General features: G+C 35.4%; 1 protein-coding gene across 1 annotated transcript; it reads right to left on the minus strand.

Moving 5' to 3' along the window:
• Positions 1-10,389: 10,389 nt before the first annotated feature.
• LOC131068851 (glycine-rich cell wall structural protein 1.0-like) lies at positions 10,390-10,923 on the minus strand. Its single transcript, XM_058004130.2, has one exon. The coding sequence runs from the start codon at positions 10,921-10,923 to the stop codon at positions 10,390-10,392; it is 534 nt and encodes a 177-aa protein (XP_057860113.2).
• Between the last annotated feature and the right edge of the window lie 3,269 nt (positions 10,924-14,192).

A 14,192-nucleotide genomic window follows, 5' to 3' on the forward strand; every position in this document is an offset into this window, starting at 1 on the left:
TTGTCATGTAAATTTTGATAATCTGATCAAAATAAGCAAGAAGCACCGAGTAAGAGGTCTACCAAGTCTTGAAAAACCTGAGAATGCTATGTGCCAAGGATGCCAGATGGGTAAGATGTCAAGATCAAGCTTTAAAAGTAAGTCTTACACTTCTAAGGGAATTTTAGCTCTTGTGCACACTAATCTTTGTGGTCCTATGAAAGTTCAAAGTTACTATGGTGATAAATATTTCATATTATTTGTGGATGACTATTCAAGGATGATGTCAGTAGTGTTTTTAAAAGATAAATCAAAATCTTTTCAAATGTTTAAATGGTACAAGGCAAGAGTTGAAAATGAAACAGGAAGACAACTGAAATGTCCTAGATCAGATAGAGGAGGAGAGTTCACATCTGATGAATTCAACTAATTTTGCAATGATCATGGTATTAAAAGACAAGTCTCTTCACCAAGAACTCCACAGCAGAATGGAATAGCTGAGAGAAGAAACAAATCTATTGTGGATTGTGCTAGAACACTAATGATTGAAAAGAAAGTGCCACAAACATTTTGGAGAGAAGCAATAAGCACAACAGTTTACACCTTGTACCGTGTACAATTGAAGAAAGGTACTTTGAAGACACCATATGAAATCTGGTATGATAAGAAACCTAATGTAAGTTATTTTAAAATCTTTGGAAGTAGATGCTATGTTCACAAAGATGATAGAAATGACAAGTTTGATCAGAAGAGTGAAGAAGGGACATTTCTAGGTTATTCCTCTAGAAGCAAAGCATTTAAATGTCTGATCAAATCATCTAACAAAATAGTAGAAAGTGCAAATGTAAAAATTGATGAATTTGCAGAAAGAAATGATGAAGGAAATTCCAAGGAACTAGAAGACTATGATGAATTTGTCTATGTTCAACTGACAAGTCTTACCAAGAAGACTGTTGAGGAAAATGAAGAGAATATCCAGTTACCGAGTGATGAAGAAGATCATATAGAGCCTACTGAGCCTGTATTAGCCAAGTATGTCAGTAGACATCATGTACCAAGTCAGATTATAGGAGATAAGGATGATCCAGTGATGACAAGGAACAAACTAAGACAAAACACATGTTTGATATCTAAATTTGAACCGAGAATAGTGAAAGAGGCATTTAACAGTGAAGATTGGATTAATGCTATGACAAAAGAGATTGATCAAATCAAGAAGAATGACGCATGGACACTAATCCCAAAACTGAAGGACAAAAATGTAATTGGTACAAAGTGGATTTTTAGAAACAAGCTAAATGAAAAAGGAGAGGTCATTCGAAACAAAGCAAGACTAGTTTGCAAAGATTATGCTCAAGAAGAAGGAATTGATTATGGTGAAACTTTTGCACCTGTTGCTAGACTTGAAGGAGTAAGAACATTGTTGGTATATGCTGCTTTCAAAAATTACAAGGTATATCAAATGGATGTCAAATCTGCATTTCTGAATGGAATATTAGAAGAAGAAGTTTTTATTGAATAACCTGAAGGATTTGTTGAAGACAAGAATAAAGATCAGGTATGTAAATTGAACAAAACTTTATATGGTTTGAAACAAGCACCTAGAGCATGGTATGAAATATTGCACTCTTATTTGATTAAGATTGGTTTTATAAGGACAAGTGAGAACATCAATATATACATGAAGAAGGATGAAAATGGAATACTGATCTTAGCCATATTTGTTGATGATATTATATTTTGTGGAAATGACTGTTTATGCAAGAACTTTGGAAATGAAATGAGCAAAGAATTTGAGATGGCATTAATTGGTGAGATAAAGTATTTTATAGGTTTACAGATACTGCAAATGAAAAATGAGATTTTCATTACTCAATCCAAGTACATAAAGGAAATCTTGAAGAAATTTGGAATGGAGGATTCAAAACCAGTACGTACTCCTATGACTACCAACTGTAAATTATCAAAGAATGATGAATCTGCATCTGTTGATGAGACACTTTACCGATCCATGATTGGAAAGCTACAATATGTTGTTCACAGCAAACCAGACATAGCACATGCAGTAGGTATAGTTGCAAGATTCTTTGCAGATCCTAAGGAAACACACATGACAACAATCAAAAGAATTTTTAGATACTTGAAAGGCACTGAAGATTATGGCTTAGTATATCAGAAAGGAAATGATTTTGATTTAAAAGTTTATATTGATTCTGATTGGGCAGGCAACATTGATGACAAAAAAAGCACAAGTGAAGGAGCTTTCTTTTTAGGAGAAAGACTAGTGAGTTGGCTTAGCAAGAAACAAGGATGTGTTTCACAGTCAATAGCAGAAGCTGAATATGTTGCTGCAACATTGAATTGTACCAACATTTCATGGATCAAACAACAGTTGGAAGGTATAAATGAGAAAGTTACCGAGCCAGTAACTATATTCTGTGACAATACTAGTGCCATTAATATTTCAAAGAATCCTGTTATGCACTCTAAGACAAAGCACATCTCTTTCAAATATCATTATCTTAGAGAAGAAGCTCAAGAGAAGAAAGTGGTGTTGGAGTATGTTAGAACAAAGGAACAAATAACAGATATCTTCACCAAGCCACTACCAAGGGACACTTTTGAATATCTCAGAAGTAAGTTAGGCATCCTACCCCTATCTTCTACTCACTGACCGAGTTTGGTGAAAGAATCAATCCGATGACTCTATCGAATATCTTTTAGGAGTTGATGCTGCATTACACACTTTAGGATGTTTTCTAAAGGTGTACAAGAAATAATACAGGAATACAAGAAATAATATAGGAATTGAAGACAAAATGTTCTGACCGAGACTGAATTGACACATTACAGTAGGAATTCACTTCATACAGGAAGAAATTATGTTTTAGTTCTTTACTTTTTGGCATTGTTGTCAAAGGGGGAGAAAAATGAGAAAGGAGAGAAGATTGAAGACAATAGGGGAAGTCTAAAGTATGGGGGAGAAGTCTGATGACAGCAAGAGAGAATTTCAGCATTTTAGAATCACAACAATCCGAATCTTTTAAGGTCAAATCAATTGGTTTTTCCATCAATGCCAAAGGGGGAGATTGTTGGCAATATAGCATTATAACAGACAATGAAAGATTGTTGACATTTCAATAAGGATATTGAGAAGGTTGTTGATTATTATGGATATAACTGATTAAGGATGTTTACTATCTTGATATTATTATTTTGTCATTGATGTCAAGAAATTCATTTTCTAATTCAGTATGATGTTGCCATATCTTGAGAAGTATGATTTGAAGAATATAAAGATGTCGGTAAAAGACACAGGAAAGATTATGATGAATAAGAGGATGAATAAGGTATTCAATGGGCAACTATTACTGAGTCAAACAATGATGAGATCATGATGTTTAGATTGTTTTAACATCATACATATGTTGTAAATTGTAAGGTTAATACTATACTATGTTACCAAGCAAAGAACCTAGTCGATAAACCTTAAGGAACCTAGTCAGTAAACCCTAAGGTTATCACTATCGGTTAATGAAGGCGAAATGTCTACCGAGTGAATTTTAGTATTTATCAAGTTATAACTGAGTTGTAACCGAGCTATAACAGAATGCATTAAATGGTTACATGCGTTATTTAATGAAGGAAGTTGATGAGCTGGAACTGATTAAATGATTGGTATGCCGTAAATATAGTTTGTTAATGAATCTATGGCAAAGGAAGATCGACATGAAGATCTACAATGCAGATTGAATTGCAATACCCTAGCACAAGTTCCAAGAAATATATGCAAGTTCCTAGGTAGGGTAAAACGTTTTCAGATCGAAAGATGCATTGAACCTGGACAAGATTGAAGATCTGATGGCTATGATTGATCATGGGAAATGTTACCAAGGAGATTACTTGTGGTTAGCTAATTGTTTATAAATAGGAAACTATTGATAAACAAAGTATGTGGGCAAGTGTATGCACAGGGATGCTACATAATGATTATCGAGCACTGAAGCTTGAAGACTTGTTTGAATAACAAAGTATAGAAGCCCAACAGATGGAGAAGATTAGTTCTATGTCTAGATTGCATTGAACAAATAAGAATCTTCTTTAGCATTTTAGATGTGAAGTTGCAGATAGATTTTAATACTATTATCTTATGAAAGTGACAGAAAATATCTTAACCGAGTGGACTTAATAGTCTTATTTGTAAAACCCTCTAGCAAGGTGACATTCTGATTGAGTGTTTGAAATCCTTTAACAAGGTCACTTCTAACAAGGTGAAGATCCTAACAGATCTGAGGGAAATCCCTTAACCGAGTCACATCTAGAAATGTGTTTGTAATCTTTAACAGGATTTGCTTTTAACCGAGCATACTCTAGAAGAGTATATTTCTTAGTGGGCCCAAAATCCCACAATGGTTTTTCCCTATTTGGGTTTCCACGTTAAATCTGGTGTTATGAGGTTTATGATGTTTATATGCTTTTGAGTTTGCATGTTTAACAGTTTTGGTTATATTATTGATGTATATGTTACCGAGGTTGAATATGATGGTTTTATAGAAGATTAAGTTTGTATGATTCACACCCCCCTCTCATCTTGTTGGCTATTGAATCTGTACTTACATTTAGTATCAAAACTATCAGGTTGTAGTCATGTTTTAATTCAAGTTTTAATCATGTGAGAAATTAATTGAATTGGTAGATAAGCTACAATTTTAGATCTCGGTCATTGATTCCCTTTCTAAAAATGATCAGGATCATGTCAAAGTTCCTTTGACTTGATAGGTTGGCTATCTTTTCTAGCATTGCAGCTCTAGTTCCTTATTCTCATTCTTGCAAGACCATGGGTTGAGTGGGTCTTGCTTCTATCTCTTTTCGGTACTAGGCCTTCGAGCACCTTAAGAAAATATTGACAACCACAACTATCCTGAAAGTATTAGATCTAGAAGGATGCTTCATTGTAGTTATAAATGCTTCCAAAGAAGGATTTGGAGGGGTTCTCATGCAATATAGGCAAGTAATTTCTTATGAATCAATAAAGTTGAAAAATTACAAGAAAAACTATTCACCCCATGATCTCAACCTTGCAACAATTGTATAAACTCTTTAGATGTGGTGATCCTATCTATTAGGCAAGCCCTTAAAACCTAGATTAGATCATCAAGGGTTAAGATATATTTTTACTCAACCTAATCTAAATGCCCACTAAAGAAAGTGGTTGAAATTATTTTTCAACAACTTTGAAATCAGCTATATAAAAAGGAAAGAAAATTGGGTGACAAATTTCCTAAGTTGTAGAATGCATATATCTCCCATGGTTTTCTTATGCACTAATTTTAGGGCTTGATTTTTACAACAGTTAGTAAGAGATGAATATTACCAACAAATTAAGGAACCCCTTCAGGCTAATCCTTAGGATTTGAGGTATGAAGGGTTCATTTTTGAGTCACATGGTCTTTTGAGTTACTAAAGTCATATGTACATGATTGAATCTATAAAACTAAGAAAATTGGTTTGGAAAGAGATGCATTCAACACCATATTCAAGTCATCTATGGGTTACCAAGCTCTTAGTATATGCTACAACTCTTTACTTTCCGATGGGAATGAAGAAGGATGCTGCGAATTTCTGGAAAACTACTTCAAATGCTAGAGGATGAAGGCAAAACACCAACATTCAATAGGACTACTACAACCTAATGCCATTTCAAATTGGAAATGATAGATCATTAGCATGGATTTTTTTCAATGTCTACCTATGTCCAGGAATAAACATAATGCCATATTGGTAGCAGTAGATAGGATCACCAAAGAAGTCCAATTCATACCAAAAAATTTAATAGATGGGGCACTTATTATTGCTAGAAAATTTGTGCAAGAAATTTTTTGATTGCATGGGGTGCTAGAAAAGATTATATTTTACAGAGATGCCAAGATGAAACCAAGGTTCTGGCAAACCTTGTCTATGTCCTTAGGACTCAGTTGAACATGACTTCATCTTATCACCCAGAAAAAAATGGCCAAACAAAAACATTAAATCGGGTCCTAGAAGATCTTTTAAGAATGTACTACATAGATTAGTAGTATATGTGGGAGGATTACCTACCTTTAGTAAAATTTTCATATAATAACCCTTATTAGTCATCCATTAAGATGGTGCAATTTGAGGGATTGTATGTAAGGAGTTGACAAACTCCTATCAATTGAGATAAGCTAGAAGATAGGATAAGCCTTGGTTTTGAGATGCTCTTGAAAATGGAGGAACAATTTAAGTTGCTCAAAACAAGGTTAGTAGAAGCTAATGATTGGTACAAGAGCTATGCAAATGCAAAGAGAATTTTGAGATAGTTTGTGGTAGGAGAGAAAGTACTCCTAAGGGTCAAACTACAAAACCTTTCCATCAATTTTGGGAAACATTCTAAGCTCGAATCATGATATGTGTGACCTTTTAAAGTCCTATAAGTTGTCAATCCATTCTCTTGCAAGATTTCTCTACCTCCAACTCATTCTCGATTGCATAACATTTTTCATGTATCATATTTAAAGAAGTATATATCAATCTTTAATCATATGATTGACTAGAACTCTTCCAAGTGTAGGATCTAGGGGTGGTCAAGATCGAACCACTAAAGGTGCTTGAGGTACATAAGATCCACTTTTGTACAATCGAGAAGTCATGAAATGGAAGGTCTAGTGGGACCAATACTTAGAGGACAGTGCCATTTGGGAGGACTATCATGAGACTTGTCAAAATTTTCCTCATCTTTTCAATATTTTTGACATCTTAAACAAAATATATTGTCTAGTTAAAACATGAGTTTTCTTTTTAAGGTTATGTTGATACTTAATCATTGTAGATGATGATTCACAAGGGAGAGGATATGTTACATCCCTCTTTCTCATGAACAATTTCATTTTGTTTTGTTGCATATTAGAGATGTAATAATTAAATGTCAAACTTAATGAGTACATTAGTTTGTTGAATATAAAAGGAATGGATGAATTTTGATTTGAGTAGTTAAGTGAGCTAATGCCTTATTATGAAGATACTTGAATGTTATTAATATTATGTCTAACAAGGTTTGTGTATCTAAGTGGATGCAAAAAAATTCTATCACCCTTTGAGAAGGGGGGAGAGTATCATTAGGGAGAGGGGCACAAACATGTGAAGAGGTCAAAATTGTCATTGACACAATGTCATAACTATTGAGATAAGTAACCTAGTTAGGGATTATTGTTGTTTCCCTAAAATAATCTTCGTTTGATTCGATGTTTATGTTGTTAGGGCATCAAGACCTTGTATAGTCCAATTCGTCATGCCAAGGCCGTCTCCATTATATTTATAATCGTTAATATTGAATTTATATTTTTGATATGAATTTATAATTTTATTTGACATAAATTAATGGATTTGAGATTGATGGAATATTAGTGCTCAACCGACTTATTAATTAATTTATGAAATATATATCTATATATATAGAGAGAGATGCATATATATACATATGCAGTTAATATCTATATATATAAATATACATATCAGTTCCAATGGGTAATTTAACAAATTCAAAATTTATAATCCTTGAGATAATTTGAATACGGTTAATTAAGCTGAACTTCTATGAATAATATTATAGTAATTCGTTTATCATCAACGACATTCTTAATAAGATTCAACCATCATAATCCACGATCTTATTAATGAAATTCAATTGATATCAAGCCATAATGTGAATTGGAAAAGTAAGAGAATAATATGTGATGGGATTCTATTGATCAACCTATGGATTTCTTGAATCAAAATGAAGTGAACTCAAATTGTAGTGTTGCATTTGACATAACCGTTTCTAGAATTAATGGAAATGATTGCCACCTTGGGGCCTGAGACTTAATAGAGAAAGGAGCGATTGTATTGGAATTGGAAAAGAAAGAAATACGTATTATTTTTTTGGCTTAGGAAAAACTCCTAGAAAAGAAGAGCTACCGGTACGTAACCAGAGAGCTCGAAGGTATAAGTGATAAAGTCCTACATCTTTCAACTAACTACCTTTAATTACAGGCATTTCGTAATTCTCATTTCTGTAAATCTCTTTAATGTCTTTTATAGAAAATTAGAGTATTCAGGTTAAGTCTTCATGACAATGAAATTGTCCCAGTATAATTGCAAAGACGGTACAATAATCATTTAAACTTTACGTTCTTGACTGAATAGAACAAAGACAAACATAAGGAATGATTACTGTAATACGAAGCTGTTATGTTTGTGTTATATAGTAGTTGAAATGGCGATGCCACGTTCAATAGCCGAAAACCCTTGTACTTCCAAGGTAGCCTTAGTCACAGGCTATGAAAATAATCTATGGCTTTAAGGAATTGCAAATACATTAGTCCAAGCTTGTTCTTAACCAATACTTGAGCTTCATTCACCCTTTTTGTTATCTTCAGAAGGAATAAAGAACGAGTGTCAATTGTTAAATCTTGTACCATTGAGGTTGTTCAACAGAAGTCTGAAGCTTAACCCACTATTTTTGGGTTTTACTTATTACTAGCGTAGTCTTATATCGAGTTTGCAGTCTCATTTCCATCTATTTAACAAAAGTCTGTGACACAGAAGTGACTGGCAAGCAATTAATTCCAAAACTGTAATTGCAAATAATTTACCTGAGGTTCTTAAGTTATAAGCTCACGAAATAAGTGTAGAACATGTAGTGGTAGTTTTTCATCCTCATGGAATGAATATACATTAAACCCCTGGCATGCAAAGAGTTACATAGACTTAATTGGAATCAAATTATCACTCTTGACCTCACTTCTTCAGTTAAGTAAAGTGCAGAAGTAGCACATGTATAAGCTTGTGGAGAAAAAGTTAAAGTCTAACTAACTCAATGCACACCATGGTTGAGTTTCCAGGATAAGGTCACTAGGTAGTGAACCTAAACCATTTTGCAAGGTACCTGTAGGTTTTGTAAACCTATTGTTTCATTCTTTCAGTTACCATTGAGGGGTCAGTTAGACTGAATTAAAGTGCACGTGTTCATTCTAAACCAATGGAAGTATCTTAGAATTATATATCCTCTTGATACATATAAATATGAAGAGTTGTATTTGAACTGTTCATACACAGCCAAATGTGTTAAACTTTCTTAAATAGCTCTAGTGTTAATCTACATTGGCTGGTACAGAATGTAATTACAGGATGTATGTATGCCACCTAGTAACCAAAGCAAGATCAAACTGGGATTATGAGTGTTAATAAGTATGAAGTTGAGTAGGATGGGGGGTGGATGAGTGCATAGTAACAAAACTAAATCCTTTGGCTAAGGTGGCGCATTGTTCTGCATGCGTCGGTCAGTTCATCAGAATTGGATACCTAATCTAGTTAGCAGTCATACTAGTTAGCAGGAGCCTAAAGTATGTGACCAATTAGAGGTGTGCGAATTGTTAAACACCAAGCTCATATGACAATTAACCCTAGTCTTATGTCTGCACCCTTGCGAAGGGTAGGGTTGCTTTTGCAAGGAAGGTGTGTGGGAGACTGCCAAGTCTCTCATTGGAAGTAAAGCATCTCAATGATACTCTCCCTCAAGTAGAATATGTCAAGATTTGATTGGACATCTGCATAAACAATCTAGGAGACACTGTAGTTTCTAAACTCTTGAATTTTCTCTATATGTTTAGTATGTGTACATGTGTTTGTAGAAAAGAATTATATAAATCTCTTGCTTTCATGCTTTCTATTCTGTTAGTATTTAATGTTTACTTGTGAGAACGTGAAAATAGGAAAATATTTTGCAAAATTAAGATTATGTAATTTTTGATAAAATCACTTATGAGAGTTGCTTGTTATTTTTTTCATTTTCTTTTCAAAATAAAAAGTATTGTTACAAGTGGAGTAAGGAAGAGTTTGATAAAGGGTTGAATTGTTCCAATGTTATTGGGTAATGGATCCTATTCATAATAAATTCTCTACTCATGTTCATAAATACTTTTAAATAGTTAAAGAAAACATATTAATTTATTTTGAAAAAGTAGAATGAGATTCTAAATAGAAGCGCTAAATGATACAAATTATAAATTAACTTATTATTGAGAAAATAAAGCTAGGTGAGATATAATTATTTATTATTTTAAAAAAGTGAAAATGTGTCCCATATAACTATGAAATGAGATTATGTGCAATCCGTACTACGATGAGCACCATTGAAACTAGATGACCATTAAAATGAGACACCATATCAACATAAAGGCTGATAACAATATGTAGGATTCATATTTACTAAATAAAACTTTCTTAAAAAGGTGATTACAGTGGGCAATTAGTGACCAAAGCCATCTTTATTATAATTCGTACATAATACTAAGTAGCATATCTAACTATTATTGATCAAGTCCCTTGTTACCATCCATATAGAGCTCTTCAGTTGCCTGGACCACCACCACCATACCCGCCACCGCCAGGGCCACCACGTCCACCACCACCACCATAACCTCCTCCTGGACCGCCCATTCCGCCTCCACCTTGACCACCATGTCCTCCACCGCCACCATAGCCTCCTCCTGGACCACCCATTCTGCCGCCACCGGGTCCATAGCCTCCACCTTGACCACCATGCCCTCCACCACCACCATAGCCTCCTCCTAGACCACCACCACCGTAACCTCCACCTACGCCACCACCACCTCCTCCACCAGCATAGCCTCCTCCTGGGCCACCACCACCCTGTCCACCACCATAGCCTCCTCCTGGATCACCACGTCCTCCACCACCACCATAGCCTCCGCCTGGCCCACCATCACCGTAGCCTCCTCCTGGTCCACCACCGCCACCGCCACCTCCACCCGGCCCATACTTTTCTTGGGTTACCTCATCACAGTTAGCACGGTCAAGAAGGGCCGATGAAAATATAATGCCCAGCAGGATACAACATACTATTTTCCAACCAGACGGCATTGGTAACTCGTTACAAATAAACAACCAGATTTGAGAAATCGAAGTGTGGCCTTTCTTATTTATAGTGTTTCTTTACGTTCTATTGCAATTTCTAATGCACAAGACGACGTGGCCACTAGCTTGCTGTCCCATCAGATGTATGTGTTTTACCTGCTCAGATTAATCTGTCTGCTTGAGTCGGCAAAACGTATCAGCACAGATAACATAGATTATACTTGTTTATATGTATCATCACAATCCAAAATTTGTAGTGGGTATAATTGCTGAACCGGCGACGAGCTGCTCCGTAATTTCTGTTGTCACGGGTGAAGTTTTTAGAAAAAATTATATTGTTAAAGCATCCAGAAGACAAGATACAGTTGCGACTGAGGATAACTTTCTTATCTGCCCAACTACTTTCACGTAGCCCCGTGCATTCTATAGTATTTTTCTTAACATAAAAGTCTTGAGTGATTTTTTTGGGCATCTGTGCAGTTGACTTTGTTTTCGATCGACCATTTATTAATGTCGTTTGAATCGTCTTTGGCGTTGATTTTATTTTCCTAGCGTCTGCTTATTAATTCCTGGGAACAGAACTGTTGCTCCCATGCAGTTTTAATTTTTGTTTTTTTTATTGTAATGGTCCAAGTTAGGAGAGTTTATAAATGGGAATTTCATTTCTACTATGAGTACAATAATAGTTTTTAATGTAAGTTTTTTGTTTATAAAGATGTTTCTACGTATGTCCAACTGTTTCCAAATGAATTTAAATTTCTATGCATGTCACTTGTTTCAACAAGTAGATTTAAATTTGGAGTATAATGAATCAACAAGGACATGATGTCTGCAATCATAATGATCCAATGAAAGTTTGAGCTTTCATTGCTATAAGAGCAATGCAACATTATGTCATGAATGGCTAGTTCTAAATAGTTTTGAATGTGTAATAAAAATTTAGAATAATGTTTTAGTTCTTAATTTGTTTATTTTTCATTTCAAATATTAATAATTTTTTGTTTGTTTTGTTTTGTCATTGGGCTAGATTTCAATTTAAAGGTATTTTCAAGACTTGTGACATAAAAGTTGGTGTGATAGATAAGGGTCTCTATTATATTTGTTTAATTTCTAGTCATGCTTAGTAGAAAAAATTGTATATGTGGATAGATATTGCTATAATAGTTCATATCAATAACTATCCTTATGCATAAGCAAGATTTGAATTAAAAATATTTAGATAGTTATTGTTGCATAGGTTAGTCACTCGAGGGCACAAATTATGGGTACTATAAGAAAATGGCATTGAAAATTTAAGGCCTTATCGAGTCAAAAATTTTCAAGTGCACAAGAATTATGGCAATAGATATTCTAAATTTATATTCTTTCCCAAAGAGAACCTAAAGTTTGCCTCTTTGTGCCTTTTCTCCTCCTAAGTAACCTAAAAGCTAATCATAACAATTTGATAAGTAAATGAAAATATTATAGTTTTGAATTGTTTGATGTTTTCTATCTATTTGTACTTTATCATTGTGATTATCTAAGAAGGAAAAAAATTCATAAACTAAATTCTGAATCTCAGTATCACAATTAACAAATTTATTTCATAGCAACAACATAAACATAATCTAATCATATGGAGAGCGGGAGCGGGAGTGGGTCGTCTGGCAGGAGCGGGTCATCTACTAGGGTTTCCTATGTTGATGGTGTTGCAGGGGAGACCGATAGGGAGGATGGTGATGGATCGAATGAGGAGGTGGGCATGGTTGTGGAGGATGCTAGGCTGTCGTGGATGTCAGATGGTGTCGTCAGCTCTCTTGGTCTCTGTTCTGCTAGCCACCGGTCTTTGCTCCTTCTTTCAGAGTCTATTGGTGGTAGCTGTGATGGAGATCTTGGTGTGTCTTGTGCTTGGGTCGCCTTGCTCCTCTCCTCGGCTTTGTTGTCCTTCTTCATAGAGGTTGCCTATGTTGTCTCTGGGATTGATGTGGTCTGATCTGTTGCTTCTTTCGGAAGGCCCTCCCTTTGATTTGGGACCTAGGTGGATCTTCTGCATCTGGGGTTTTCCTAGGGTTTGTGTGCTCTCCCTTCCCCTTGGGTTGTCTTTTTCCCTTGGGATGGGATTTGTTGTTTGATGTTGCTTTGTTCCTTCTTTTGGCTACATTGTCTTTTCTAGAACTTCGGTTTAAGGCCATGAGGGTGGGGATGCACCGTTTTCTTCCAGGGCCCTTTTCCCTCATTCTTTTGATTGATCTGGCTGACCCTTTGGGGTTTATTTTAGTTCTTTTGAATTTTGTTCTACCCTAGAGCTTGGTGGAAGATCTGATGATGGGTTGTTTTCTTGGGTCCAGCTATGTTTTTGCCTGTAAGATCTCTTGGCCCGCCTTCTCTCTACAACTTGCATTCTCTTCAGATTGCCTTATTGAGGTGGCCCTCCCTTCTTTGTTGGTTGAGATGGATGGTTTTGGAGTTAACCTCCCTCCTATTGAAGTGGAGTTGGGTGTTGTAGTACAACTTGGGTATTTCTATCCTATAGAGGTGGATAGATGCTTTGCTGTTGGAGGTGCGATTATCAGATGCTTCGAGGGTGCTGGCATCAGACTTTTGGTTTTGGGAGCCACCTCAAAGCCCATTTCTAAGGTTAGGGGTGCCTTTCAAAACCCCCCATGTTATGGTTCAGTTTTTGGTGGTTTTGGGAGCCATTGTAAAACCCAATTTGAAGGTTAGGGGAGCCTTTCAAAACCCTCTTGTTTATCTTTGGATGGATGGTGATAGTTTGAAGGGCCCAACTTAGCTAGTGTTTTTTTTTGGTTAAGGGCTAGGCTAGCCTTTTGCTGCCTATTTTTTTCTGAATATGGGTAGGAGATCCTGGAAAATCCCTGATGTTTGGATGTGGGATTCTATCGACTTCATCTATTGTTCTAGGTTGTGACGCCAACAGTTTTGGTGATGGCTTTTGTTTGGTTTTGGTTGTGCTACCTTTTGGCCAGTTCTAACTAGTTTTGTTGTTTTAGTCTACTAATTTTATTTCCCTATCTTTCCAACATAAGTTTCTTTGTAGGTTCCAGATCTTGGCAAAATTTGGGGGGTTTCGGGTCCCTTTAAAACCTTGGTATGTGGGGTTTTTGGTCCCCTCAAAACCTGTTTTACCGTAATAAAAAACAACATAAACATTCACACAAGAACACCAATATTTTATACGTGAAAAACCTGAACTGGAAAAGACCACGGTGATAGTTAACTCACAAAATAATCCACTATATAGAATTGATTTACAAAAGAGAGTTCTCACTGCTCCA

Source organism: Cryptomeria japonica, chromosome 3 (genome assembly GCF_030272615.1).
Source record: "Cryptomeria japonica chromosome 3, Sugi_1.0, whole genome shotgun sequence".
Taxonomy (NCBI): domain Eukaryota; kingdom Viridiplantae; phylum Streptophyta; class Pinopsida; order Cupressales; family Cupressaceae; genus Cryptomeria; species Cryptomeria japonica.

Bases quoted from the DNA above. Each gene is read 5' to 3' on its own strand.
- LOC131068851 (XM_058004130.2), bottom strand. From the start codon at position 10,923: ATGCCGTCTGGTTGGAAAATAGTATGTTGTATCCTGCTGGGCATTATA.